General features: G+C 35.5%; 2 protein-coding genes across 2 annotated transcripts in view; one reads left to right on the top strand and one right to left on the bottom strand.

The window, feature by feature from the left end:
- SCRN1 (secernin 1) overlaps positions 1–5552 on the top strand; it is a 19814-nt gene extending 14262 nt beyond the window's left edge. The window contains exons 6-9 of the mRNA XM_015810602.1: positions 358–523; positions 2640–2820; positions 4895–5054; positions 5326–5552. Coding sequence (XP_015666088.1) covers positions 358–523; positions 2640–2820; positions 4895–5053 — 506 coding nt within the window. The 3' untranslated portion in view covers position 5054; positions 5326–5552. The remainder of the gene's footprint in view (positions 1–357; positions 524–2639; positions 2821–4894; positions 5055–5325) is intronic.
- A 4092-nt stretch (positions 5553–9644) lies between these two features.
- On the bottom strand, positions 9645–20307 carry WIPF3 (WAS/WASL interacting protein family member 3). The gene is made up of 8 exons (XM_029283080.1): positions 20247–20307; positions 18796–18815; positions 16610–16742; positions 15456–15587; positions 13595–14359; positions 13198–13308; positions 12137–12238; positions 9645–10085 (listed from the first exon to the last, which is right to left on the bottom strand). The coding sequence occupies exons 1-8, from the start codon at positions 20305–20307 to the stop codon at positions 10045–10047; spliced, it is 1365 nt and encodes a 454-aa protein (XP_029138913.1). The 3' UTR covers positions 9645–10044.
- Positions 20308–24427: the final 4120 nt, after the last annotated feature.

Below are 24427 nucleotides of genomic sequence, written 5' to 3'. Positions count from 1 at the left end.
GCGGACATGGACAGGCTAACTATGGAATTAAAGGACAAGACGGAAACAGATTATTTTGGAATCTGGGACAAATTTTACTGTTGGTATGAGTCAAGAAGAACTGGTCGGGTTTTGAGTTAAAGTTTAAATTTGTGGTATATAAAATTATGTGTTAATACGTAGAGAGATGTATATTTAGAACTTTAAATATGATAAGGAATGAATTACTAGGATCATGTATACTGGAACGTCATGTCATGTCCCTTTTTGTTTTAATTGTTTTGTCAATAAAATTTTTAAAAATAAAAAATAAAATAAAAATAAAAATAAAAAAATGATCGTGCCCTGCTAATTTCACCATTTCCATTTTTTTTCCAGGCAACATCACTGTGGAAACAATGATTGACTTATTACGTAACAAGGCTGAGGGCATCTCTGTGGATTCACACTCTTTTCTTACTACAGCAAGCATGGTGTCCGTCTTACCTCAGAATCTGACTTCTCCATGCATTCATTTTTTCACTGGCACACCGGATCCATCCAAGTATGTTAGATGTACCAGCATTCTTTTAAGAGTCTCAAGAATTAATTACTAATTTTACATATTGGATGGGTAAAATATGCATTATTCTTTGAATCAAAGAATATTCTTTATAAAGAAATATTCAAAGTTTTGGCTTTTTAAAAAAAAAATCACTGAACTTATTTTTGCAGCTGCTGCCTTAAATCTAGATGAGTAAAAATAGCTTTATAAGGGAAAAAGAAGATAGGTTAGTTCAGTGTTGCTCAGTCCTGGCAACTTTATGATGTGTGGACTTCAACTTCCATAATTCTCCAGCCAGCATGCTGCCTGGGGAATTCTGGGAGTTGAAGTCTATACATCTTTAAATTGCCAAGTTTGTGATATACTGTGTTAGCTGATTTGATCTACCGTATGTCAATTTAAATGCCTCAGTTGTATTAGCCTACTGCCCTGTAGATTGCCTGCCTTGGATTCTGGGATATCAAGACTACTTCGCTCTTCATAATTTTCTACAATTTGCTCTCTTAGTTTAAGTTTACAGTTGCTTTCTTTTTAAAGGACATTATTTATGTTGGGCTTATATATCTAAGATGTATGTAGATCAGTTAATTAAATTTTTTTACCAGAGTTCTTTGTTTACCTTGTAAAATCATTGCATTGGAACTTCATTTTTAAAGTTTATGGGGTTGTTTTGGAAATATACACACGTCCATTAAATTATGCTGCACTTTTATTCCAAAGCTTAAAGAAGCTTCAGAGCAGGGCACTATCAGAACCTCCTTAACTGAAGTACAGGTAATCCTCAACTTATGCCCACAAGTGAGCCAAATATTTCTGTTGTTAAGTGAGACATATGTTAAATGAGTTTTGCCCCATTTTATGATCTTTCTTGCCTCAATTGTTAAGTGAATCACTGCAGTTGATAAGTTAGTAACCCGGTTGTTAAGTGAATCTGGCTTCTCCATTGACTTTGCTTGTCAGAAGGTCGCAAAAGCTGATCAACAGTCCTAAATATGAATCAGTTGCCACACATCTAAATTTTAATCACAGGATCATGGGGATGCTGCAAAAGTCGTAACTGTGAAAAACAGTCATGTCACTTTTTTCAGTGCCATTGTAACTTTGAATGGTCACTAAATGAACTGTTGTAAGTTAAGGACTACCTGTATGCATCCTTCTGGGATTCAGCAGTGACTATGTTAAGCTGAAAAAAAGACCTCATTCTTTAAAAAGGTCTAAACCTTTTAAAATAGATGGTGTAAATAGTTGTCCTGTGCCAAAGCACTTATGGCTTTGGATATTCTGCTATTTATAATGAAATATATAAAACTACAGTTGTTTTATGAATGTTTAAAACTAATGAAACAGGTTGGAGGGAATAAGCTTTAACTGACATAACTTTTTCAGTATATTGGAGCTGTATTAATATTGTTTTCTTTTGGTAACAACTCTTTTTGTTTAGGTGTAATTTAGCTATGTCGGCATTTCCTGTATCTTTATCTTTTTTTTTCTGTGAATACAACTATTTGGATTATTCTTGTTATTTTCAAGGCAAGAGTGTATAGCTGCTGCACTAATTGAAGTTGATGATAACCCCAATAATGCCCTAAACTATTTGGAAAAAGGAAATGGGGGAATAAGCAGAATTAAATTGTGCTTTCTGGAAGAAAGTTGTCTGCCAAGGGTAAATAGGTGAACATTTATATAAAGGTACAATGCAACAGGGTGGAGTGATGGCTTAGCATTTAAAGACGGTGTGCTTGTCAGCTGAAAAGTCGACAGCCTGGGTTTAAGATCCAAGCAGTGCGTGAGTGGGATGAGCTCCCATTGCTCGCCCCAGCATAAAGTGGCTGTTAATTTGACCAGAACGGTGTGATAAAGCAGCCCAATTAGAAGATTGATCAGTGGCAGTAAAAATGCCCTAACATGATTATTTGAGTTTTAATATAATTATTAGCAAAAGTAAATACAGTTTGTTGAAAGTGTTGCATATATTTACTCTATTCTTTAATGTAATCAGTATGTTCAGATTTATTTTGGGCAGGTTGTTTTTGTTTGCCGGAAAATAAACTGCTAGGTGACAATGTAATCTGTAACTATAATTACTTAGTTGGTCATTCATGTAACCTTTTTTTAGGTCCATATTTAAACCTTTTATCTTTGTGGATGGTGTGAAAATAGTACCTAAAGTTCAATCACCCATTTTTGGTAGTGAAGATCCTGTGAAAAAAATTCCTCGGTTTCAGGAGAAACCTGATCGCAGACACGAACTGTACAAGGCGCAACAGCAGGCCCGATTAGTCTTAGACAGTGATGAGGTAAGGCTTCCAATAGGATTTTAGAATATTGTTACTAAACTGATAGACTGAATTGTTCAGTACTCCAGGTTTACATTTTAAAAGCAGTTCTCTTATACTTGTAGAAAATATATTAAGGTTGTGCTCCCTTTATTGCTAATTGCTCTTTTGCATATTTATAGGATAGCTTAATTTTATATTATATATGTTGATGTTTTTGTAATCAAAAAGAGACATACGGTGTAATGGGAGAAAAGTAACACATAGTTAAAACCTGAATATTATCTGCTATAATTACTGTATCTTTATACAGTTAGGTGAATTACTTAACATTATCTTCAACTGCTTTTTTCCAGCATGCATATCCAATATACTGTAGCACTGCAAATAGTCCTCACTTAATATCTACTTGTTTAGTGATAGTACAATAGTGCTGAACAAGGATATTTACAATAGGTTCTCGTAGTGGCAGCTGTTGCAGCATCCCCACAGTCACATGATCACAATTCGAATGCTTGGCAATTGGCTCACTGTTACAATGGTGCAGTATCTTGCAAGCACGTGATCAATATTTGCAACTTTCATTGCCAACTTCTGACAAGCAAAGCCAACAAGGAAGTGGGCATTTCTGTGCTCATGGGATGCTGAGACTACATGTTACTTACTTAATGATGGCAAGTGAGGCTGCTGAAACTGCTATTGTAAGTTGGCACAGTGATGTGGCATTATGTCTTACAGATACCCCAGTCCCAATTACCATCAGTAAGCAAATCTTTTTTTATGTCTCTATTTATATTTAAAATACTTACAGTAGTATCTTCAGCTACTTTTTTTCAAATGAACATGTGCACTATAGCCCATGAGCAGTTATAGAAACTGAATGAGTGAATGAATAGCAGTTTTGTCAAAAAAGTTAATACTATAATTGTTCTCCCGAAGATGCCATTACATTTTTCCTTTTATAATTTGAAGTATTGTCAATTAAAGGACAATTCATGCTAACGGTAAGAGGAATTTGGAAGTTTTTCAAAGCAAGATGCTTGCTTTTTTCTATCCTAATTGTAGTGAAAAAATTTAGAGAAATAACCGGGGAAAAATTTCTAGGGGAACTCCCATCATGGGAAAGTGTTTTTATATTCAATTAAATATGAGCCAGCAGGGTGCAACAGCAGCCAAAAAAGCTAATACAATCCTTGGCTGTATAAACACATAGAATCAAAATCATGTTAGATATTAGTACTGCTTTATAAATCCTTAGTAAGACCACAGCTGGAATACTGCATCCAGTTTTGGTCACCACATTACAAAAAAGATGTTGAGATTTTACAAAAGTTCAGAGAAGAGCGACTAAGATAATTAAAGGCCTGGAGCTTAAAATAAGAACAGTTGCAGGAATTGAGTATGGATAGTCTAGAAAAGAAGAAATAGGGATGACATGATAGCAGTATTCCAATATTTGAGGGGTTGCCACAAAGATGATGGGGTCAACTTATTCTCCAAAGCACCAGAAGGCAAGACAGGAAACAATGGATGGAAACTAATCAAGGAGAGAAGCAACTTGGAATTAAGGAGAAACTTCTTAATAGTGAGAACAATTAATCAGTGGAACAGCTTGCCTTCAGACGTTGTGGGTGCTTCATCACTGGAGGTTCTTAAGAAAATACTGGACAGCCACTTGTCTGAAATGGTATAGGGCCTCCTGCTACAGCAGGGGGTTGGACTAGAAGACCTCCAAGATCCCTTCCAGCTCTATTCTGATTGAAGTATATTTCTTGCTGTATATTCCAATCTTCTCCAACTTGTCATCTTCCAAATGTGCTTAGTTAGCAACTTTCAGAATTTTGACACAGAATTCTAGGAGTTGCAGTTCTTAACACTTTTCAATAATTCTGAATGTTGCAGAAGCAAGTTAGGAAAGTCTGGTTTATAATTTGTTGTTATATTTTATTATATGTATGGTTAATGCACAGCAATTCAGTCCTTTTTAGTTTCCTGAGATTTTTTTACATTGATGCATTTGTAAACATTTGTACAAGGTAACAGGTTATGTAAATCCTTTTAATCAAAATTTCCTATTGGCCTTTGCATTCCTTAGGAAAAAGGTCATACATTAAGAAGAATAATGTTAAACCTCGAAAAACAGGGCTTGGAAGCAATGGAAGGCATACTCTCTAGCTCCGAGATTCTTGATTCTTCAGAAATAGAAGACCTTTTTTATGACTGTGTAGATACAGAAATTAAATTCTTCAAATGAAGTGAGTCATATTCATGTTTTTCCCCACATTCATATTCCTATTTCAGCAAATGTTCTTTTAAAAGTAAAAGAGTTAACTTAGATGTTCACATTCTTCTCTATCTCCTGAATCTGTGTTTACTTCAAAGCAATTTTTGGCACATACTGTATAAGAATAAGAAGCCAACCTTCAATACATTGTGGTTATTTTGCTATATGTATATATTTCTGCTGCATTTTAGAATGGCATTTGTAATTTGTAAACTAAGGCTTTATTTTTTTTTTCATTTCAGTGCCCATAGACACTGTTAGCCTTTGCACAGGAACATAGAACTCTTCAAGCCTTGAAAGATAATCTCACCATATTGCCGAATTTGGGAGAAAGTATTCGTCTTTCTAGAGAAACTTTCCTCAGTAGCTATTTCCAGTTAACATCCTCTTTCATTATGTGTTGTCCTGTGCATATTGTTAAAAGAGATTTTGCTGACTGATTCAGTTAGTAGATGCATGCTGGCCAGTGTCATTTTGGAATTTTTGTTTTATTTTAGCAACAAAACTTTAGAAATAAATAATTTTAGGAAAGACCATAGAGGTCTCAATGTCGTTTTCAAATTAAGCAGAATCTTTTGAGAAATCCCCTTCAAAATATTGATCCACTTTCAAAGGAAAGATGGTTCACTTTATAACTTCTAAAATCTAAATGATATTTTTGAAAGGAAAATGTGAAAACATTAAAAAAGAAAATTTCATTATAAAGGGCATAACTTTCAGCAATGGAATGCCTTCTCACTGATGCTAATTTGAATGAGAATGAAATCAATTTACACAAACCTTAGAGAAATAGACCACCAAGTTCTCTATTTCACATTATTTTATATTTTGTTGTGCTGCATTTGAAACATTTTCCCCAAAGTTTGGGTTAGAATGTTCCCATTATTGGAAAGTTGTTGGGAAGGTGAGGTACTGTAGAATGCAAGGATATCATCTATCACAGTGATGGCGAGCCTTTTAGAAACCGAGTGCCCAAAAACTGCCCCGCCCCCACCCTGCCCTCACCCCGCCCACCCTCAGGGCCATCCACGGCCTGCCACAGATCGCCCAGATGGCCCTGCAGTGCCATGGTGGCCACACCCTCTGCCCGTCCCTGTAGCATCATGTGCTGCCCAGCTGCCATGTGCTTGGCTGTGCTGCTCCGTGTGGGCCGCACCCGGGGGTGACTCTCCTCCAGGGGGGCTGCTGGTGAGGAGTGGGCTGCGGGGACAGGCGGGGCTGGGGCGACAGTGTGCGTGCCCACAGAGAGGCTCCGAGTGCCGCCTCTGGCACTAGTGCCATAGGTTTGCCACCACTGATCTATCATCTTTGCTTTAGACAGCTAGTAAATTTGTTACTACTTTGCCAAATAGCAGCAGTCATTTATAGCTACTTAAATAGTAGGACAGGATCTAATCCAGTCAACAATGATTATCATTGTTATATAATTATGTATACTAAGATAGCCTCAAATGAGCAAGGTTAAATTTGCACACTTTGATTGACAGGGTTCAGTTAGTTAATGAGATCAACATATTTGTTTCATGAGAAAATTAGACAGATTCATAGACATAAGCATTTGCAGCAAATCAAGATTGAGTTAAAATGGCATGTGTGGTAATGGCATAACTAACTCCACCCTCATGTGCTTGCATCTCATTGTCTGACACTTACTTTTTGGGTTATGATGCATATTTCCCCCCATATCCCCAAATGGTCATGTTCACCAATACTATAAAATTAGAGTTGCTTTCTTAAAGTGATTGCAAGTGTTATTTTAATCCAGGTTTTTGTATCCTGAATCCATTATCCTTATTTAATTTGCTTATTGTCCATGCATCCATTATTAAATAATGGACATTCTTAAATAATCAAGTTTATCTTGGCCATCAGCAAGTCATTCTTCCTACCATTGACTCCTTAATGAAAACACGGATGTATGGAAGAAAGTGATGTGCAGGTAAAACCATCAGGCAATGACAGGCAATCAGATTCTAATCTCAAAACTGTGGTGCTAATCGTATAATTCAAAACATCAGAATTCTGATGTTATAGACATTTCAAACTATCAACTTCTAACTAAACTATTGTGCTCAGGTCACAAATGCTGTTTATATTGTTCTTAATGTGGGACACTCATAAAACAGATCTCAAGGATGACACAGATTCATGAAGTAAATAATAGTTTTAAAAATCATGCAGGAAACTAAGGAAAGTATTTTTCCACTGGCACAAGGAATTAATTTTCAAGGGCCAGACTTTTTTCTAGTTATTTCAATGCATCTTGTCATTATGGAACTCTACAGACTTTCCTGAGTCAAGCAATTTATCTTATATGGACAGCAAATAGTTATTATTTTAGGGCTTAAAAGTCCAATTTCAAAGAATAATGGCATCAAAAGACAGCTCAAATTTTGAGAAAAAGGGAAAATCCATAATATAAATACACTCTGATTTGTGGACATTTTTTGCAAAACTCCAAATGTTCCAGGTATTTTACAAAATTTGGCCAAGCTCTCTCCCTGAAGATGTATTGGAATGTAAAATACTTGATTGAAGCAAAATTAGTACATTTTTTAGTTATTTCTTGTAGGAGGTTGCAATCTGGAGTTTGATGTCACTTGGGATATATGTATTAAGACATTTACAATTGACCAAATTAATAAATTATTTCTGCACAAAGAATTTTTGGGAATTGAATACTTTAATATTATTTCCTGAAATGTATTAGAGATGGTTTTTTTTTCTTTTTTACAGTAAGGAATAAAATTGTGGAAAAAAAATGTAAAATTAGTTATTTTCTAGAAGTTACTGAGTCACGTTATATTATGTCATAGTCATAAGCTTATTTATTTCATCTCTCCTCCACTCATTTTAAAACTAATTTAGGATACAGTCTGATTTTTTAAAAATGTTTCAGTAATTCTCATATTTAAAGATCTTGGTGCAGAAAAAGATGGCTACTATATATGTCATTTCTAATTGAGCTATCATTGACTAGACACTACATGTCTGTATCTTGTTTTTAAATATAAGATCTGACTGAGCAAATAATATCTTTTCATTTTCCTTTTAGCAGACAAATTCTAATTTCTTGCCCTTCTTTATTCTGATAATAAATTCTAGAACTCAAGAATTTTGCAGCTTATTGCAAAAGCAAAATTAACAGTTGTTATCCAAGGGGGAGTTGCTTAACTCTAAGATTTTGTGAAGATAGTTTCTAGTTGCTCTCACATTAAGCATCCAAAGAGCCACTGCTGAAAATATACATACAAAACTAGCTGAAACAGCTACTGCAGTCCTATGGTTCTACCTATAAGAGTAAGGTAGACATGAAAATATATTTGCCAGATCGCCATTAGTTTGGTTCTTAAATGTTCCTTCTCACTCCTTTTCCAGTTGTAAGTATATACAGCATGTTATTTAGGGCCCAGCTATATAGTAGCTAGTTAAGAGTTCAGATGCTTCCTAAACAAGATATATTCCTTTACTTCATGTTCCAGTTTAAGGTTGTGTGTTCATACCTAATTCAGAGGAAAGATGCCTCTGTTGGATTCAGCAACAAAAGCAGAGTGAGAGAAAGGAAAAATCTTTCCACTCTGCTCTGTAGAGGCAACTAGTGGTGCAGGGATGTTTTGGCCTTGTATTCAAAAACAAGATGGCCTGAGATATAGGATCTTGCTTTTTATAGTTAAAATATTCACAAAAGATCTTGTATTTTAGATCTTTTTCTGTTTTTATGCACTATCAATTTTAATGCTTCTGATGGGTAGAGGCATCAAATAGGACCACACAGAGGGCGTCAACTTTGAAAATGACACCTTTGTTGGCGGCAACGGGACTCAGGCTGTTGGAGCGCAGGCTGGTGCTCCAGCCATCGAGGAGACTTCACTGGCAGGTTGATCCAACCTGGGAAACTGGTACCGCAGGAAGGAACTACAGCCTTAGTGGACCTTTTCCAAGCCTCAGAGTTCTGCTTTATTTGTCTCTGTCAGAACCATGATAGAGGGCTTATTAATACAACTAGTCCTCACTTAAAGTCTAGCCAACATTGAATGTTAGAATGGCGCTGAAAAAAACAGTCCTTGCACTTATGATCATGCATTGCCCCATGGTCATGTGACTGTGATTTGGGCAGTTGGCAATAGTGTCACATTTACAACTGTTGCAATAACTTGTGGTCATATCATTTACTACAATCCCAAGAAGCTTCTGACACCAAAGTCAATGGGGAAACCAGCAGAAAGTTCCAGGTCATAGTCACATGATATTTTGCTCAAGGATTGCAAGTGATTTGCTTAATGATGTGGCAAAAAAGGTTATAAAATTGATTACAGTCATATGATGCCTCACTTAACAACCTGACTGCTTAATGACATATTTTCCAATCCCTATTGTGGCTCCAAGTTGAGGACTATGTGTAACATTTTCTGTCTTTAGGCTGGTGGGCTTTAGAAGAAGCTAATGGAAAATGTTTGTTTGCATTCTTCATGCTCATTTGTGTCTGTATGTCATTCTTTTGGGTATCTATACATCTGTACTACTGAAAAAGGACACAAAAGAAAATACTTGCCAGGAATTTATATATTATATCATGTAAATGCAGTAAATCAAATTTGGAAATCATGAATTAATTACAACAGAAACTCCATGGGCAACCGAACTGTGTACAGTACAGGCAAACAATTTCACTTTACCAAAATATACCATATAAGAATGAAAAGCTATGTAAATTACAATATTCCATAGCATTTCAAAATAAAATTCAGGCCAGCTTTAAAGCAATTTAAATAAAAATACATTATTTTGCAACTTTTTATAACTGAACATGCACTCTCATCCTGGCCCATCTGCATCCAGCAGTCTTTTAAGTGCCATATCTGCCTGTACATATCACAACACTAACAAAAATATGCCCTACATTTTATACTGCAATTGTTGAACTCTTGATTTTTTGGAATAACCTTGAATCATTGATCTTCTCATCTCGCTTGTGTTCGTAAAGGGGGGTTGCTTGCTTTATCTGTAAAAAGAAAAAGATATTTTCCATGACACTATATTTATCAATTTCTTTCTTCAGTTATCAAGAGGTTTAAGCTATAAATCCAAGAGAACCATCAAGCCAATTTTATAAACCACTTATATCAGTTGAAAACCCTCATAATACCTTTGAATCCAGCAAGATACATGTGTAGACATATCTGTGTAGTTTGTACAAACGATTCTAAAATCACAGCAATTTAATATATTTAGAGAATTAAGAGATGCTTATTTGACATAGGACTTAAGACAGCAGTAATCTTAACGTACAACCATAACTGACCCCAAAATTTCCATTGCTAAGCAAGGCAGTTAAGTGAATTTGGCTCCATTTTACAACTGTTTTTGCCTCAGTTATTAAGCAAATCACCCTAATTGTTAAGTGAATGCGGTCATTAAGTAAATGCAGCTTCCCTCCTTGACTTTGTTTGTTGGAAGAGGGCTGGGAAGGTTACAAACAGCGATCATATGACCCTGGGACAGTGCAACTGTCATAAATACATGTCAATTGCTAAGAGCCCGAATTTTGATCACATGATAATGCGGATGCTGCAACAATCATGTGAAAAACAGTCATAAGTCATTTTTCCAGTGCCGTTGCAACTTCTAAATGAAGTTACTAAATTAATGGTTGTATGTCAATCAATGGTTGTATGTTTTTTACCCAACCAAAATTAGCAACCTGCACAAAGGATATGGCTTACTCAGAACATCTAACCTACAGTAGTAGTTGAAAGGCAACAGTGCACCATGGACTCCACTGTGCTTACACTGATAATCCCTCAAAGTCCACAAGTTTTTTTACCTCCTCTGGTCATTTCTTAAAATATTTATTTCTAGAAAACTATTTTAAAAATGCTTATACTATTTTAAGAAGTGAAAAAAATAAATCAAAAGCTACCAGCTTCTAGCACCATTACATGCAGTAATGCCTTTGGATCATGGCAGAGTCTTGCTGAGATTAGTTGGGTACACAAAGGTTCATTTACATTGTTCAACGTTTTCACCTTTAAATGAATATGTTAGTAAAACAATTATAGTATTAATTAGAACAATTACATATATGTATGTATGTTTCCTTCTCGGTCAGGTTGATTGCTAATGATTGCTTGGAAAATCCCCTCAAGTTTTTTTGGCAAGATTTTTCAGAAGTAGTTTGCTATTGCCTCGTTCCTAGGGTTAAGAGAAAATGACTGGCCCAAGGTCACCCAGCTAGCTTTTACTTAATTAAATATCACAATCTTCTGGTTTCTAACCTAGTAACCAGTACATCAAACTGGCTGAGTAATTATGTACATATACATATGTAAAATATAATAAAATGACATGTATGTATATAACTGTTCTAATAATAATTCACCTCCTGGTAATGATTATTTGTGACTGGCTGTGTCTGCTATAAAAATCATAATCTGAGTGCATCTATCACATGTCCTCAAATTTCTATCCCTTGGTCACTCTATGCCATATACTGAAACCAGTTTTGAATCCAAGGTAAAGAAATCAATCTAAGATAATGTCTCTCAGCCTGAGCAACTTTAAGATATATGGACTTCAACTCCCAGAATTCCCCAGCCAACTGATGTCTCATGTGGATGAGACAATGAAACATAAATAGTGCTGGGCAAGGCTTATAGATAATAGGCATGGAGACTATCATTCTTAGAGATGTGCTGTATTCGAAGGCAATTAAATTGTCAAAAACAACAAAAACAAATTTCAGTGGCTTGGAGATTGTTCTGAAGATGGGAGAGAATAAGGAGGTCCATAGTATAATCTTAATGATTTATACAAAAGCTATGACACAGGGACACATGGACTATATATAAAACACAAATTATGGGTACCAATGGGGGTTCCTGTGATGTTTTTGAAAATGGGGCTATTTAATCAGTAGACATTTCTCTACAGTGGCAACACTATTCCATGCATTACACGGAGAACGCCTAGAATCTCTCATAACTAGACAACCAAGATAAATAATACCCCCTATTAGGAAATCATTTCATATCACACTGAGAAATGTTGACTTACTCCTCGCTTCTTGGCTAGGATAAATTTTCTTACAAGGCTTGAACTCCTCTGGAGGAGGAAAGTCTTCCACGGAATGGAAAGTAAATTTAGATTCAAAGTCATCTAGAAAGAGTTTAATTTTTAAAAAAATCATGTTGAATTATAATAAGCAAAATAACAAATATGTACTACATATATATCCATCATGGAATGTTATGCAGAAGCACAATAAAATAATCCATCCAGCATATTCTCAATTCAGACGCATCATTTCATCATATTTTTTAATTCCATATACTTTGCTTAAAGCTCCTTGTTTAGCCCCATCTATTTCCACCAATTCTGAAGATATTAGAATTGCAGTACTCTGTCACAATCCTCTCTTTTGTATCTTACTGTTTCATTTTGAAAGTTTAAATCCTATGACAGATCAGTCTAGTAAAATATTCAAGTAGTTTTCTTAGCAAAAATACTGAAATAGTTTGCCAGTGTTTTCTTATAAATAATTATAATAATTGATCCTGGACTTTTTCCCTATTTTGCTAATTATTAATGTCTCTGCCTTTAATATTACTGTACAAATGTCCATTTGTCTCCCAAAAAATTCAAATTGACATACTCAAATGCATCTGTTCCTCACTTAGCAACTATTTCAGCTCCTGACCATTCACAAATATAATAGTAATTAAAAATTTCATTTTCTGACCAAAGTTTGCCTTTACAACTAAAGGTTGTGTGCCTGACAATGCATGTCAGAGTAAGAATAATGCTGGTGTAGCTCTACAAAAAACTTGACTGAATCAGGCAGTAGCAACCAATGATCTTTGTAGCATCTTTCTCTGTCTCACTATGTGTTCATTTAGTGACCATTTTGCTTAACAACTTGGTAGTTGGAACAACTTAGTCACTAAACAAGGGATGAGTGTATACTGACTTTCTTTAACAGTTTGCATTGCCATTCCTAAGCAGGCACTAATTTTAAAAAGATTATTAAGACTGTAAACTTGTGATAAGAAAAGTTCTACATTTTCTGTATATACAATATTTGTCAACAATAAATGATATAGTGTTATCCATAATACCTGAGTCCTGAGTAGCCGGCGGCCATGGAGATACTTGGGTGTGTTGATATTTGCTTGTGAGCTCAGTTGTGGGAGACCTTGCAGGAGGAACAGGTGGTGGCATCAACTTTGCTAAGAATAAACATACAAAAAAAGAAAACAGCGCATCAAATATTTTCATTCCATTCTTGTTCCAAAAGGTTCAAACAAAACATATATACGTGTAACCTATACATCCTCAGAATATGAGAGGGGGTGGGGAGAGAGAGAGATTATAGTTACATTCTAAAGCAATTTCTGGGTTGCACAATGTACAACCAGCTTCAGCTCCTAAGTGTATATAGAAAGGACATCCATACCCAATGCAAGTTAATTCCACAGGATGTAATCCAGTAGGGATGCCACTGAAAGTAGTTACCTCCACCTCTTCCTTGTCTCCTTTTCTGCATTGCAGGAGCTTGCTGTGTGCTTGGGAGGGTAGGGGGAAGAGGCATTGATGGAATGGGGAGCTTTTGCAACTTGCTCTTGGGAGGCAACAGGGAAGCAGAATCACTGTTACAGGTTGGTGATGTTGGTGAAAACATTGATGTTCTCGGTGAAGAAAAAGTAGACATAGAAGGTCCTGGGAGAGGAGGTAGGGGTGGTGGCATGGGGGGAGAATTGTGTCTTAGATCGAGCTGGGAGGAGCTTGGGCTGGAACATTCATTAATTTTGCCTGAAGGCCCAGAGGGGGATGATGGAGACAAAGGTAATGGTGGAGGAGGTGGTATGTTCATTGGGGATAGGTGACCTTTAGGAGTTCTATTCTGAGAGGATGCAGCAGCAGCAGCAATGTCTGGGGAAGGGAACTTGTTAGGATGTTCAGAAAAAGGAGGTGGTAGAGGGGGAGGAGGAGGAAAGATAAGTGATGGTTTTCTGGAGGGAGATGGTAATGGTGGTGGTGGTGGTGGAGGAGGAGGAGGAGGAGGAGGAGGAGATGGAACTGAAGTAGGAGCAGGAGGAGCAGGGATGCTGGGGTGAGCTGGAATAGCGCTCTGGATCTTGGATGCTTCTGATTCATCTGCTTGCTTAGGGCCACTTGGGGAGATTTGAAAGTTGCCACTGGACTTCCCATTATTGTTGAGTGGGACTGGGACCTTCGGGGGAGATGTTTTGGCAGTAGGTGACTTTCCAGTCCTATTCACTGAGAAAATGAAGCAAATGCAAACAAAACATCTTTAATTTTGAAAACTGCATTCAACAATTCATCCTTTGAATTATCTAAATTATTCTAATTGTAACTAAATCCAAATAATTCATCCAGATTATTGGATTAAAATGAAGAAAACATGAAGACTTTTTCTAACACAAGTTCTTAAATTGGTTATCCTGCTATCAATTAGCAGTTCCAATCCTGCCAATTTGTTTTCAGAGATTACAGATCCAGCAATTCTATTATACCAGGAAACAGAATTGAAGGACCTAAATTTTGCTTGATTTTGTTGCCAGCTGAAAAACAAACTAAAATAGTTCCATAGAAAGGACGGATTGTTCCTGCACATCTCAGTTACACTATACAGAGGTGAGATGAATGTTTCCAGGCAACAGTTACACTCTGGTGGATTCAGGAACAGCTGTCTTTCCACACAGCACTGTAGCTTATTAACCTATTATGCCTGAAATCTGTTTTTCTCATACACCTTTCTTACTTGTTTAACCTTGATTTCTCTATCTGACTGACAAACAATGTTCATAAGACCAAGATAAGGTCCTGGTCACTGTTATTATTTTAAGTTGCATTACGGTTGGCTGTCGTAGAAAACCATCCAGGAATAACAGCTACTATGAATCATAGCAGCATGATTATTAACTGGCTTGATTATACTGACTAGATTTTGAAACAATTGCATTGTTCAAAGGCCTTGAGGTTTTGTAAGTTAATTTATTGTACAAGGCAGAAATGATGTCAAAAACACTAATATAATGAAATAAGAGAAAATATATTGCAAATAATGTGCAGAATATGCATGTTTGTGGTTAATGCAAACATGAATACAATAACCAATTTGTGCTCAGATAATGAATAGCAAAGTGATTTTCTATTTTATGCAAATGATCCAAATGAAGTTTCTATAAGTATAGGTAACATACTAAAAGAGATCAACTCTTATTTGCGCTCCAAATCTTCAGTTCTGTTTTGAATATTAATTTTATATGCAAAAGTACAAATTAGCATGTGCTAATTTGTAATACTCTGATTTTTTTTTGTTGAGACTCCATTGCAAACTGGATTCTTTTACCTGCTAAGTCTCTTTGGCCCACTGGTCTCAGAACAGGGAAGCCTTCTGCAAAAAGGTTCCCTAATGCCTGAGGTATTTCACTGCTACAGTTTCCAGAGTTTCCTCCATCTTTGCTGGGCCTTCTTCTGTCAACTGCAAAGAAGGAGAAGAAGAAGGGTATTATTTTCAGCTTTTGGTTTTTCTGCTATCTTTCTTTTGGCATAAAACGAGCAGAAGCTAATCGCTATGTATATACAATACAGTGTGGTTAAGCAAATTAACTATAACTGGCAGGATTCGGCCAATAAGCAAGATTAGAACACTAAGCCAAAAATATTACTACATGCTTTTAATACATAATTAAATGCTAAATATATAGCTGAACAAACTATATTATGGCTTAGTTATGATGTGAAATCTCTGTGACATAATAAAGAGCAGGACTTCTGCTTCATATATTAAGACAAAAATATATTGTTCTTTAAAACAGGAACTCAGGTATTACCACTGACTTTATATAACCTCAACCAATACATTACATGCTGGGACTAAAATGTTTCCCTTTTTTGTTTCTTTCTTACAATGCTTTATCTTGTTAATTTTAAAGATTTTACCTTGGGCATTCCTTGCTATCATTTTCTTTACTTATTTTGGCTGGAAGGAATTCAATTAAATGGGAAACATTTTTTGTTTTTGTTTTACATAGGAAACTGTCAGTCTATTTCCCTTGTGAAAGCTACAAGTGAATAACTAACAAGTGTTCAGAATAGTTGAAAAAAGAAAGGCTTGAAAAAATGTGTCACTTGTACAGGAAAAGTGCAAGAATTAGTCATAAATGGGACGAGAAGGAATTAAGAATGGATTTAAGAGTGAATCCAAAATACAGTATGAATCCAAAATACAGTATATGGGGTAAATTGGAAGACATGAAAATTACTCTTCTAATTAATATGAAGTTCAGAATATTGAAGAAAAATGTTAGCTTGATAAGATTTATTAGCAGTCTTCAAATAATCGGGCCAATATAAGAAATTTTCATCAGAAAAATGAAAGTGAGTCATTGAAACAGTTTTGCAATCAAGGAAAAAACAAAGGTCTCTGCCAAGCAAGAAAAGGCTTTTAATATAAAAATGATTGAGCGGCCATTGGAGCATGTCCATAAACAGAAGACTTACTGTCAATCTGCGGAGCACTGCGATCGTCGATCTGGGATACTCTTCTCAGTCGAGTTCCTCTTTGGATCTCATGTAACAAAGCATTTCGACTTTTGGATTCCTCCCTTTTCACTTTGGGTGGCTCTGTGTTTGTCTGTCAAAATAACAGGTCAAAATCCTAGACATCAGGAGGACAATTCTCAAGCTACTGAAATCAATGGAATATATATCCACAAAACATGATTAGGATCAGGCAAAGGGATATCTTGCATTTGTTTTCTTTCTCCCACACTAGGGAATTCTATCCAGGTATAATCAAACTTCCATTTTACAGATCTCTCTTCAGCTACCTTCAAATAAAGTAATTGTCCCATTTAGTCATTTTTTTATTTCTAATCACTGGGCAAGGCAGCTTTTTTTGAAAGGGACTTGCCATTGCCTTGTTTCTAGGACTCCGAGAAGAGACTGGCCGAAAGTCACCCAGCTGATTTCATGTTGATGTGGGACTACAATTCATGGTCTTCTGGTTTCTAGTTGGATGCTTTAATCACTACACAAAAATGGTACAATTAAACTTTGAGTTGGACTTCACCCCCAAATAATAAAGTTTGTTGTTTCCAAAGCAATCAGGATAATTGGTGGAATTGATATCATAGTATAACGTAAGTCAATTTGCATTTTATGAACAGTCTTCAGCTCTTTCGATTATGAACATTAGAAACAAGGAAGAAGGAATCAATGCATTCAATGGTAGTGCAAATGTGTTGGGATTGCAGCTTCTAGAACTGCTGTAGCTACAATCTGCACAGCACCAAGTCGAGAAAGATTGGTTTGTATTTTAAATTTTTTGATGAAACGTAAAAGTATGCCTGACAGACAGGTAAAGCAGAACAGGAAGGTCTTACAACATATGGGAAGCCCACCCACTCACTCATCCACCCACCACAACTCATCAATTGACAGACTGAAGTAAGTGACTAATAACTAAGTATATCGGAAGTGAATCTCCTGCATTATCAAGTACCTTTGCCAGCCCAACAGACACAAGTTCAATGGGCTTATTTTTATAGTTCAAAAAGCAACAAACAGTCAGCAACTATGCCCAATTCCTTTTACCCAGATGAAAATAAAATAAAATGGCAGCAGAGGAAAGTGGAAGCTCACAGGGGATGGGATGTCCCTGCAGAAACCTGAAATAGTCAACCTTAAAGGTAGTCTGGCTATACTGAGTCAGCAAAACATGTCAGGTTGTACCTGATTTGAAAACTAAGAAGAAAATGCTACTCTAAAACTAGAATGACCAAAGATGCAGGCTAAGAACAAGACTGAGGCAAATCCTGGAGACATGGCAGAATAAAGAGGTTGTCAGGCCATGTTCACATGGTAGTTAGGTACAAGTGAGGAAAGGATTACATCTTGGGACTGACTTTGCTGCAGACCTCATGGCTTATTATCATGTCACAACTCTGCCTTTCTTGCTTCCCCATCTGATTTTTGTACTATGTTGTTCACTGATGGGATCCCAAAACTTTGTACATTTCTGTAAACTTCTCTATTAATGGCATTGCCCTAATATAGGATTTGTATTTTTTTCCTTAGGGCTAAAATAACTGCATTTTTATTTTGAAGGATATGCATGACTCACTGAGATCCTCTTTCAATAAAGCAGCATTTCAAAGGAGACAAAGAACTAAACAAAAAAAAAGAAAACAAAATGGCAAATAACAGATACTTCCAAAAGACGGAGGCTGCAATAAAATGATAGGCACAGACCATTCTGAACATGCTGACTACTAAACCAAAGATTTCAATCAATTATATTTTAGTCCTAGTCCTAAAAGGTTCAGTTCTGAAATAAGCAAAAAAGTGTTCCCGTGAACATATGAAAAGCTGTTATCTCCCGTGGTTCAATAATTTACTTCTTGCACAATGGAAAGGAAGGAAATCTGCTAGAGGTTCATTTTTTTAACTCTTGTTTTAGAAATGAAGCCGCACCATACATTATTAGAATAGAGAATTACTGGTGAATGCTGTCCTAAATGCTCATGTAAGCATTCATTTTGGAATAGTTTTATATTAAACATTGAATTTCTTTTTGAATCATACATTACATTTGCCTTTAATTGTAATTATTTTTAATTGTCTGTTTATCAACATTGTCAACTAGCTTTTTCTAGGATTTTCATTTTGGCTGTTCTGTGACAAACCTGGCCTGCAATTATTCTGCCTAAAAACATAATTAATAAAAGCAGAAATCAGAAAAGTTGGAGAGCCATGTCTCAAGAAATAATTTGGTTTTCAACTTTTGCATGCTGTGATAAACACAAGAGAGGTGACATAAGCATATTTAAAGCGTAAATAATTGTAATAAGGCTACTGCCACAATCAATTCATTAATGTTAGAGAATAGTAGGATGAGCAACTCAGGGTCCACAGGCTGTAGCTAATTGCCAGGTTTCTTTTTCTGCAACTCACAAACTCACACACACAATACAATATGTGCAAAATTAAATCAAAATTCAGATTCAGTCACGTTACTATCATATCTGTACCATTTTCCTGGCCAACATAATCTCTGGATGCCATCCTATTTTTATATATTTCTGACCTTAAATTATAGTTAACTAAAACTCTGAAACATAATGAAAAGGTCACATATTGTTTTTGCACTTTCATGCACAAAACACACAGACCCTATTTAGCATATTATATACTATAAGTATTTTGAATGGTTAGCCACAAATTTTCCTTCTCTCTCCCACAAATACAGTGATAGCTCCTCTAGATGGCACATTCAGATGGGGTAATATTAGCACCAGCAAAAATTCCTGGGGGATGATGTAAAATCTTATTAATAGCTTCTATTCTTATGACTATATTTGTTGCCAAAAAGAGGGTCTGACAAATTAACCTACATAATTCACCTTCAAATTCTTTGATAAATTTCTCTCTCACACACATATATACACTATTTTCAAAAGCTGAATGTTCCAGATTCCAGTGCAGTTCTGGCACACATTACAGTGAAATGTGTACCCAATTATTTTTCTTTTGGAGAGCATCAAGCCAATACTTACTGTGAAGAACTGAAGAAACATAACTTGAAAAAGTCCTTATTTTTAAATAATCCCTTCAAATTCTGATCCCAGCAGCTTTCCTGGTAGTTTTGTTGTAACTCTACTATTAGACTAGGGCCAGTCCTGGGCAGATTCTTTGGTTTAAATTTAGAACCAACAGCTGTGGGGGTTTGTTTTTCATTCATATGTCCACAGGTTGAGTCATATGGATGTACTACACAGTAGTTATTTTTTCTCTTCATAGGAATACCATTTGTTGAAGTATGTCAAGGGGGAAAAATCTTTACATTTGATTTTTAAATTTGAATTACTCCCTCTCCCATCCAAATATATATACTGTATTTCTATTTACACTATTTCCCCTCCTGGCTCTTTCTTATAGCAGACAGTTCTGGTTGCCAATCATAGGATCATAAGGCTGAATGGGACCTTGGCGGTCTTCTAGTCCAACCCCCTGCCCAAAGCAGGAGTCCTCATGCTATCTTGGACAAATGGTTTTCCTATTTTTTCTTGAAAGCTTCCAGTGATGGAACACTCACAATTCTGGGAGTTAAGCCATTCCATTGCTTAATAGTTCTCACTGCCAGGAAATTCTTCTTTATTTCCTGGTTGGATCTCCTCCTGACATGCTTTCACACCCATTGTTAGTTCCAGGTAACAAGAGGGAAGGCCAACTCTTCAGGTAAATTAACTTATTCAGTATTCGGCCAAATCTGGTCAGCCATCTGTGTGCTTGAACCTTGTGTTAATCACCCAATTTGCTTTTCCCCAGCTTTGGTTTTATATATATGTATATCCTGCTAAATCATAATTGATTCATAGACTTTTACAACAATATACGACAGAACAAAACCATTACAATATCAACAGATTGGAATAAAGCAAAACTGTTGTAGATGATACACAAGATTATGATGTTAACTATTATGACCTAAAAAATATTGGGATATGGACACTTTAAAGATCACATTTTACTTATTCCAACATACTCCAAGCATAACAGTGACTTATCAAGTACCAATGTTTGTTTGCTTGACAATGGATAAAAATCTTGACTCCCTAAAATGCATTGTTGGCCTCCAGAAGTTGGGAATGCTCCAACACTGGAAGTTTTTAAGAAGAGATTGGACAACCATTTGTCTAAAATGGTATATGGTTTCCTGCCTGAGCAGAGGATTGGACTAGAACAGAGGTCCCCAACCTTTTGGGCACCAGGGACCTGTTATGTGGAGAGAGGTTTTTCCATAGACCAGAGAGTGCATGGTTTTGTGTGTTGCCTGCATCCCGCGGATGGGGCTTTGTTTGTGCGGCCCGGTTGCTGACATGCCACGGCCTAGTATCGGTCCACAGACCAGGGGCTGGGGACCCCTGGACTAGAAGACCACCAAGGTCCCTTCCAACTATGTTATTTTGTTATTCTGTTCTGTTATTCTTTGGGGTCTTTTTTAAGCCCCTGTGATTACTGCATATTGTTATTACTTATTAATCTCACTTTAATAGATTATATGAACAAGGAATTAGATGCTATTGTTTTAAAATATCATTGATAGAGTGCATTCTTCATTTTTAGCTTGCTCCTAGAAAGAGGTGGCATATAAAGAGTTCAAAATAAACAACTCTCCAAAAATCCCACTTTGATTTCCCTCCTAGAGTTCAAAAGCAACAAGAAAGTAAAGGTTACTTCTTTTATTAAATCCCACAGATGCATCTGCAAATAAGAATAAAATTAATTCCCATGACCTTGCTTTATGAAATAAGAACATGAACAGTTGGTGCTCATTTTCTTTGGCAGCCGTTAGGAGATATTCTATTATTTCTTATATAAGGAATGCTGCGTTAAATAACAAGTACAGTTTTTCTTTTAAAAAAAGGATCGAATGACTCATGCATTTAACAGGCTAGATTGTCAAGGAGAAAGGACACAGTAAATCTTTTTTCTTTATCCAATTCAAAGTCCTTCCAATAAGCCTTAAGTGGATAAATATAAAATCTCATTGAAATGGCAAATAAAGTATCCAATCCGGAGTCTAACCGATATTAGTTTGGCTTGATTTGGTTTGCATGTTTTTGTTGCCAATTCATGTATGTTCAGGTATGAGATGCGGCCAGATTCAATCCATATACTTCTCCAAAGTCCTGTTCTTAATATCTAGATTTACGAAGATCAAATAATTGCCACTACATTTATCCCTCTCCAAAAATTCCATATGGGACTGAATAATCGTCGGGCCTCACAAACTTCTGCATGGCTACAGAAGGCCACCTATTGATGTAGTGTCATCTCTGGGTGTAACAGAGATAATTTTATTTGGTCCTAGTTTATAATTTATATTAATGAAGAAAATTTCTTTAAATTTTTAAAAGACTACATTGTGTAAATATATGGAAAGAAATATGATACCATGAAAATGTGTATAAAAAACAAAGTATCATGAGGAAATTATGCTTATACTATATTTTGAAGGAATATCAGAGGATTATAATAGCTGATCAACTTGAGGCTTTGTAGATGCAGCCTCGTGAACTAATTCACTTTAGTTTTTTAAAGGTCATATATTGTACTGAATTGTGTAAGCACATCAACTATGTCAATAGTTGAACTTATGTCTGTTCATCACTTATGCAGTTCCCACTTATGCGTTTTTGCCTACTGTCTAATTTGACCTGACAAAATGTTAAAGTTAACTCTAGACATCTCTGAAAATCAAAGAACAATATATGATTATACCGAACAATCCATTTCCAAAGGGGTATTTTTTTAATCACACATATGTATGCACACACACACACACTTTTTCTCACTGGATTCTTCACCTGAATTTTTATGATCTGCACAATTATTCAGAAATTCAACTGTAGATTTGGCTGCATATCGCTTTTCACATTTTTATTTTTGAAAGATAATAAAACATGAAAGAGAAAAATATTATTCTTTGTGAATACATTTGATGAAGTCCACAGATAAGTGAGTAAGATATGGAAACACGCCTTTCATTGTCACAGATTAATATTGTGTAAACATTAATCTGAATAGTTTTTTAGTTGATTAACATACTGGGTTAGTCCTTTAATTCAGTCCTGTTAAGTTCTGAATGTGCAGAAAATCCTATCTAGAAAACTCTTATATTAATATGTATTGTAAAGAACTTGGGAGATTTCCAAGTGGCTCCCCAGAAGTTAAGTTTGATGATCTCCAAGGGTGAGCACTACTTATACATTTTCCACTAGCAGGCTAAGCTTCATATCTTTGGACCATGGAAAGTTTAAAATTAGGCAGCCACAGAAGTGAACCAATTGGTCTAAGAACTGGGAAAAATTTTGACCAGATCAGATGACTCAAACATTCATTCAGTCTTTGGCCCAGAGGCAATTTCCATATCTTGACCTCCTTTCTAAAAGCTTTTTTAAAAAATGTTTAAGTACATTTAAAGCCCAGCTACAGTCCAAATAGAGGATGATTTAAAATCCAAGACAGTTTTCTGCACATGGCTTTATAATGCTAACTTGAATCCTTGTTTGGCTCTTATTGGCTCTCTTTCCTTTGATTTCTGCCTTAATACTTCAAGTTCTGTCTAATGGAGACCAGATTTCTGCCTTCTGGCCTGGCAAGCATCACCCTGATTGCTTAATCTCAAAACTCAATTGATATGTATCCATTAATTGACCTGAAATCAATGTGCAATAAAACAGAATGAGCTTGATTGCATGTCTTTTATTCCTGATTTGCATCTTTCTTCATAAAAGAAAATAAATGAGAGTTGATGATATTCTGTCAAAGCCTTAATTAGTACAACACTGTATTAATATTCCCACCTAGTATTTTAGTTGCTACAACTATCTGCTTTCCAGATCTCTTTAAGATGATCAGTTTTCACTGCAATAGTTATCAGAATAAATAACAGAATACCTATTCGAAAAGAACAATGGCTTATGATATTTTTCCAGACACTTTACAATAAAATTAGAATATCTTAAATCCAAGGGAAAAAAAATGAGATAAAGTAGTTTTAAAGCTAAACTATTTCTAAAGCTAGCTAATCTAATAGATTTACAAAAATATTTCTATAATTTGTGAAAAGTGAAAAATAAAACAAAAAAGCCCTTTTATTCTCATATTAGAAAGACCAGTTTGTATGCATCAACCATAAATATATGGAGGTTTTCTTAAGTGATACAGTTTGGAATATCACACAGTACTCTTTGTAATTAGAAAAGGAATGAGCTGAAAGTATACTGGATTAATAATATACCTGATTAACATAACACAATCAAGATTAGAAGGTGAACTATCAACTATATTAGAATGCAGCAATTATAATACATAAACTGTGTTAGCAAAATATTATAAACACCAAATCTAAGCAATTAAGATAAACTAAACATAATGGAAAATGAAAATAATTGCATGGCACTTTAAATAAAAATAGAAAATAGAAACATTTACTTAACAAATATATGTATGTATTTTCAAGAATAAACTGTTTCTCCTATTTTTCTTTTAAAATACATTTAAAATGCAGTAATTAACAAAACTCCAGCATTTTAGATTTTACACAGCTTTAAAGTGCATGTTTAAATGTACAGTAGTATTACTATTAAAATTTTTCAGAAATAAAGTTCAACTCCAAAGAAGTTTTTTCAAGTTTGGATCTTCCTTAGAACCTCAGATTTCACAATGACCTTCCATCTAAATACCAAACAGATCTGACACTAACAGGCCTTTTTTCAATATCAGCTAAACCTAGTTAGGTGCTGCCACCTA

This window comes from Protobothrops mucrosquamatus, unplaced genomic scaffold (genome assembly GCF_001527695.2).
Source record: "Protobothrops mucrosquamatus isolate PMUCROS unplaced genomic scaffold, P.Mucros_1.0 scaffold12, whole genome shotgun sequence".
NCBI lineage: Eukaryota > Metazoa > Chordata > Lepidosauria > Squamata > Viperidae > Protobothrops > Protobothrops mucrosquamatus.
Note: the sequence above shows the minus strand (reverse complement) of the source record. Positions and strands in the feature narration are given on the sequence as shown.